Raw genomic sequence first — 6403 nt, forward strand, 5'->3', positions numbered from 1 at the left:
TTGTGTTGCATCTGACATCTTGAAGAAGTTGTCTGGTTCAACATCCTCCAAATTATTCAGTGTTTTAAACGTTTCGGTGAAATCCGCTCTGTCATGCGTGGTTTGCAGTGTGGTTATACCATCTTGTATATAAATAAATAAGCAAATAAGGTTAGCTCTGTGGCCCTTAACCATTCTTGGTATGAGAGTTGACTTAGTTCTGGGATATTTATATCGGCCGGTGTTGAACTTTCTTCGATGAAACTATATCTTAAAATAAAAAATAAAAAAATAAAATAAAATAAAATGTTTATTTAGGTAAGGTACATACATACAATTAAGTTTTACAAAGAATGGTTGACTTATAGGTAGAGCTAGTACATAAGAACATAAGAACAAAGGCAACTGCAGAAGGACCTATTGGCCCATACGAGGCAGCTCCTATTTATAACCACCCAATCCCACTCATATACATGTCCAACCCATGCTTGAAACAATCGAGGGACCCCACCTCCACAATGTTACGCGGCAATTGGTTCCACAAATCAACAACCCTGTTACTGAACCAGTATTTACCCAAGTCTTTCCTAAATCTAAACTTATCCAATTTATACTCATTGTTTCGTGTTCTGTCTTGTGTTGATACTTTTAATACCCTATTAATATCCCCTTTGTTATGTCCATTCACCCACTTGTAAACCTCTATCATGTCACCCCTAACTCTTCGCTTTTCCAGTGAATGCAACTTAAGCTTTGTTAATCTTTCTTCATATGAAAGATTTCTAATTTGGGGAATTAACTTAGTCATCCTACGCTGGACACGTTCAAGTGAATTTATATCCATTCTATAATATGGCGACCAAAACTGAACTGCATAATCTAAATGGGGCCTAACTAGAGCAAGATATAGCTTGAGAACCACACCAGGTGTCTTGTTACTAACGCTGCGATTAATAAATCCAAGTGTCCGATTTGCCTTATTACGAACATTTATGCATTGATCCTTTTGTTTTAAATTCTTACTAATCATAACTCCCAGATCCCTTTCGCAATCCGACTTCGCAATCTCAACACCATCTAGCTCGTATCTTGTAACTCTATCATCATTACCTAACCTCAGAACTTTACATTTATCAGCATTAAACTGCATTTGCCAATCCTTTGACCATTACCAATCCTTTGACCATTACATGCAATGCCTAAAGCCACTATTACGCAAAGCGTTTCGGGCATGATAAACTTAAATGACAAGCTTAATACTAATTGAGCATAATGAGTAGAATGAAAACAAGAAATGAAAACATAGATGAAAAAGCCGCACAAATACAATTATGTCGACAAACAGCGCTCTTTAAAAAAAACAGACATTGGTTGACAATAGAAGGGTAAGGTAGGTTACAGGGAATTTATTAGGTATAGCTTCGTTTTTAACTTAAACTGGTTGAGAGAGGTACAGTCTTTAACATGGTTGGGAAGGTCATTCCACATTCTGGGTCCCTTGATTTGTAGAGCATTTCTAGTTTGATTAAGTCGTACTCTAAGAATATCAAAACTGTATTTATTTCTGGTGTGGTGCTCATGGGTTCTGTTACATCCTTCTATGAAGCTTTTGAGATCAGGATTGGCATTATAGTTTAGCGTTTTATATATGTATAATACACATGAGAGAATGTGCAGTGACTTAATGTCTAACATATTCAGAGATTTGAGTAGGGGTCCCGAGGGGGTATCTTATGATAATGAGGTTTCAATGCTTGGAGTCAATAATCAAAGTGAGGCTTCACCACTGTAGCGAGTAAGCCTTATACTTGCTCCATTATCTCATCATCTTAATGGCATAACTAATTAGCACTAACTACACAAGCTATAATCCTATCCCTATTTACAGGTAACGGTTTCTGCCCTCCTATCTTATTGTGAGGTGTAGTCACCGTATATAAGCAAGCGATTTGAGAATAGCAAACCTCGGGAGACATCTCCCGTCACGCAGGGTGCAGTCGCACCTCCACAGATCTCCAGTATCAGCTCTTAATACTGGTAATGGCTCAAAAGGGCCACCACTTACAGGCTATTCATACTCGTGCCACTTCTTGGGTGGCTTAATCTTTATCATCAATCAATCAATCGAATAGCAAAGCAGTACAATTTCAAGTCAACAATGTAGCACTCGACGTGTACAGTTCTAATCGACCCAAGATGCTACAGCCTCGACACAGAGCAGACAGCAGACTACGACCTCATCGAGCTACAACGCTCTCCCACATAGAGCTCCGCGACTCCGGCCACACTCAGCTCTCTGCTCTGCTCCAAGCCCCGTCTCAACGTCTACGACACTGCTGTATCTAGGACTACTAAATAAATATGAAACTAACTAAACACTGTATCTAATGTACCCAACAACGTAACATAACCGTACGTTACAGCGCTTTCCCCCCTGAGAGTTCTCTTCCCTTCCCTTCTCTGATACGAGAGCGCTTTGTTAACAAACAAAGTAATACAAACAGTGCGTTAAGCATTGTTAATGGAAGCGCTAATAATTATATGATGAAGTGTTATGTATTTATTCAGACGAGAACAGCAGCGAACACAAACCAGCGCATATACGAACAAATTGGTTTGGAAGTACAAATTTCTCAGTGAACGAAGTTGTTTCTAGCCCGGTATCCGAAATTACAGTAGACGACTTGTTTAGTTTCGTTCATTTATTATGCACCCCATACCCATCTTGTGGGCGGTAGTGAAAAGGGTTACAGAGGCACATAATGGACTCAGGGACTAAACCCCACAATTCATTTAGCTAAGCAAGTTACAATCTTGATGAGCTAGTTACAAAATTCAGACGACTTGACCAGGCTCCCTCGAGGCCGACCGTAGTGTGTTCGAAGCTCGAGTGAGCGAGACAGCGAGGCGACGAGGGGCTCCCCACCACGATCACACCATCACTCTCCCCTCCACCTCTACACCACCGGTGTCCCCTCTACACTACCGTTTTAATGATGGCAGCTTTCCGTCACACTCCCTTGACTTTCGTCAGGTAATGAAAGGCGGCGGGGAGGTGTGGTTTCAAACTGCTTGATGTCTTTGAGATTCGTTGTATGGTGTCCGCGGTGTCTCGGCGATACAATTGGGTTTTATATTCGTTTGGGGGAAACTTTGTGGTATTGGTGTAGAAAGGACTTCCCCAAGGGAGCCACCATCTCTAGTAGTCTCGACATGGCCCAGAAGCCGGCGGCTTGTCTGGAGTTACTCTTTTTCTCCAGACTTTGAAAATCTGTTCTCAAACATGGCCAAAGTATTTCCATCAAACTTTGCACCTCACACTGCCACAGTTTTCCCATATAATTTTCAGACTTCAAATAAAGTACAATGAGAAATTGAGTGAAGCGTTCTATTGTTAATTAAATCGTGATGTTCCTAATCGTTGACTACCTTTTAATCCACTTCTTGAATCTGTGCATCTATGGTCTAAACCTCGACTGGCCATTATTTATTAAGTTGTCTTATTCCTCCCCAGAGAATGCTAGCAAAATATTGATGCTGTGAACTATTGATTAAACTATTTCTCTACCAAAAAATCTTTAATGTCTCAAAATTGATGAATTTCGTAACTTTGACTAACAAATGGTCCTATGGTAAAGTATAAACCCTAGATTGTTGCTGTTGAAAATAACATTTTGTTTACTTTAATTTGAAAGCAAAATTACCTTTTTATAACCTGAAAGTGTAAAAGTTTGCTATACTATCTAGAAGTCCATAACTATTACTTGGTTAAAAAAAACCTTAAAACTAATTGAACTTTTGCACTTAGTGTGTAAACAAAGGTCTTGAATATACACTAGTTAGGACAACTTGAATTTACTTAAATCTGGTATGTAGTTTACTTGAAAGTAAAGTCCTTGGCATGTGCTCGAACCTTAATAATGTGCTCCGGAGAGTGCGAGACATGTACTATACTTAGTCATTTGCTATACTAAAGTTTATTTTGGTTGATTTTGTATACTGTGTAAGGTCTATAGACATACTAGTTTGTCCTTGACAAGCTAGTCCAGAAACTTCAATAGATGATTTTTACCTAGTTTTTTATCTTTGTCCTAGAATGTTCTGCTTAACGTTGGTCGTGACCATGGCTCAGAAGTAGAGATGTGGATACTCTAATAAACACTTGTATAGATTCTAAACATCACAAAAGTGCACCAGGACCAGAAGGCAGTCTGTTTACTACGGTATGGATAATTTCTTTTAACGTCTTGCTTTTTAATGTACAATAGTCACTACAGTAGATTAAAAAAAAAATCTGAAGCCTTCAAAAATATGCTTTTAGCTGTAAAGAGCTTTTGACAGTAGTCAAACTTGATATCCTTTCTACCTAAATGATAAATTGCTTAACAGAAAGTACCTCTTTTTATATTTGATTTTTTTAGTGTCATCAGTGGAAGAATAGGTCCTGCTGTACAGAGAATACTACTAGACTTATTCACGAGTCTAGTCCTTACAACTTCAATTATGACCACTGTTCTAGAGGAGAGTCCATGTCCTCGGAATGTAAACGGCATTTCATGCTCGATCACTGCTTTTACGAATGTTCACCCAATGTTGGCCCATGGGTCGTGTCGGTAAGTATTGCAGAACGTCTAAATTCTATATTTTAAAGGACTTTTATTTAACTAGGGTTTCTGCATTGTTTTAATAACTTAAACATGTTTAAACAATTATTTTTAATCATTAAAAATTTAACATTGTGCAAAACTTAAGGCTATTTTATAAAGTTTTTATTTTGGTATTCTGAAAGTGACTTCCCCTAAGCATTTAAATGGCATAGTGGCTTGGGTTTTTTTTTTTTTTTTTTTTACCAAAAAATAAATTTGTCTAGACATGTAAGAGATTTGGCTCGCTAGTTCCTTTTGCAACGTTAAATAAGTTTTCCCTGCAGGAAAATCGCTCGTGGCGGCGGGAAAGATACTGGGGAGTCCCTCTGTGTGCCATTGATTGTGAGCTTTGGTTTACTGCGTGTGCCAACGATGTCACTTGCACAGACAATTGGACCAACAATTTCAGGTGGTTGAATATGACGGGTGATTGCCCAACAAAAGGAAGCTGCTTGACAAATTACTGCCCCGTAAATTCTACCTGTCACACATTTAAAGAAATCTATAAGACAGCCCGGAACTTCTGTGAAAAGGTATGTTGAAGACAACTTTTTTTTTTTTTTTTTTTTCTCCACCTCCCCACCTTTCTTGATTCAAAGTTCAGTGTATTATTGTCCATGTGACTTGCCAATTTTATATTTTCCAAATGCCCTAAAATTGGCTATTCAATGTTGGTTTAAATTCATAGGCCTAGAGAGTAGACTGCCCTCTTAATATTTTTCCTACCAAGATGGGAAAGGGGTTACTGAACATCTACAAATATCACAAACATTGATGTGGCTTGATTGTTTCCAAATTTCAGTTTGGCAACTTTAATTGTTAAAATATTTTGATGCTATTTTCTTAATAGTACCTGCTATAAAACTCTGCCTCCTGTGTACATGTCTATTGATACCCAGTAAAGGTGGTATCCCTTCCATATGACTTGCCAGACTGGCTTAATTATTACTAAAGTTGTTTACGCTTAACTATGCAACTTTTTTTCCAGCATTCTCCTTAAACACTGACACACCCAGTACCTGGTAAGGTTAAATGGTGTGCTTCAAAATTACCACTGTACAAGTGCATTTTTTCTCAATCGAGAAATGAGTTCATAAAAGTTCCTAAAGTCTTGCATAAACCATTCCCTTTAGTGAAGTTTAAAATATACCTGTAATTTAATACCTGCATTTTTATACAAAGTTGACTCTTCATTCTAGGTGTGGGACAATGCTTGGAAATATGCTGAACCGACAACACCATGTATGCACCTACAGTTCGACCAATCTGCCATCAATCCAAATGATGCTGTTGCTCTACATTATGCACAGATTATAGCTGGTTCCCAGATGCACAGCTGCAACCTAATGTGGTTTAGTATACAACTTGCTGTTTGGGCATTTATCAATAGAATATTGACAGTTGCATCCTAGACTTGGCTTGTTGCCATAGTTCATTAATTAACTCTTTACTTTTGACTATAAACTTGCCCTTGCTGAGGGGAAACAATTCTATTAAAATGTTTACAAAGAAAAAAAAAAATTCTGAGTGTAATATCCTGATCACATGAGTAATAGTGTGCTGTATTCTGGTTCTGCCCTTGTGCCTTGTCTACCTCTATTAAATTATCTGAAATGTGCCAGAAATAAAATGCTTCTTTATTTCTATCAGACATCACCCAATGAAATTTTGGTAGATTCTCAACCACATTGCAAGTTGTCAAACTTGCAGCCAAGGCCATTTTACTTGTTCTGTTTCACACGTCCCCTCTCCCCCTTAAAAAAAAGTTAGTTTGGAAA

General features: G+C 38.1%; 1 protein-coding gene across 1 annotated transcript; it reads left to right on the forward strand.

Annotated features, from left to right (window-relative positions):
* Positions 1 to 4103: 4103 nt before the first annotated feature.
* On the forward strand, positions 4104 to 6146 carry LOC123755624 (folate receptor alpha-like; the record flags this gene model as incomplete). The annotated part of the gene is made up of 4 exons (XM_045738346.2): positions 4104 to 4202; positions 4401 to 4592; positions 4910 to 5158; positions 5825 to 6146. Coding segments are annotated over 4 exons (753 nt in total), but the record flags the coding sequence as incomplete, so codon positions are not given.
* Between the last annotated feature and the right edge of the window lie 257 nt (positions 6147 to 6403).

Source organism: Procambarus clarkii, chromosome 10 (genome assembly GCF_040958095.1).
Source record: "Procambarus clarkii isolate CNS0578487 chromosome 10, FALCON_Pclarkii_2.0, whole genome shotgun sequence".
Classification (NCBI taxonomy): domain Eukaryota; kingdom Metazoa; phylum Arthropoda; class Malacostraca; order Decapoda; family Cambaridae; genus Procambarus; species Procambarus clarkii.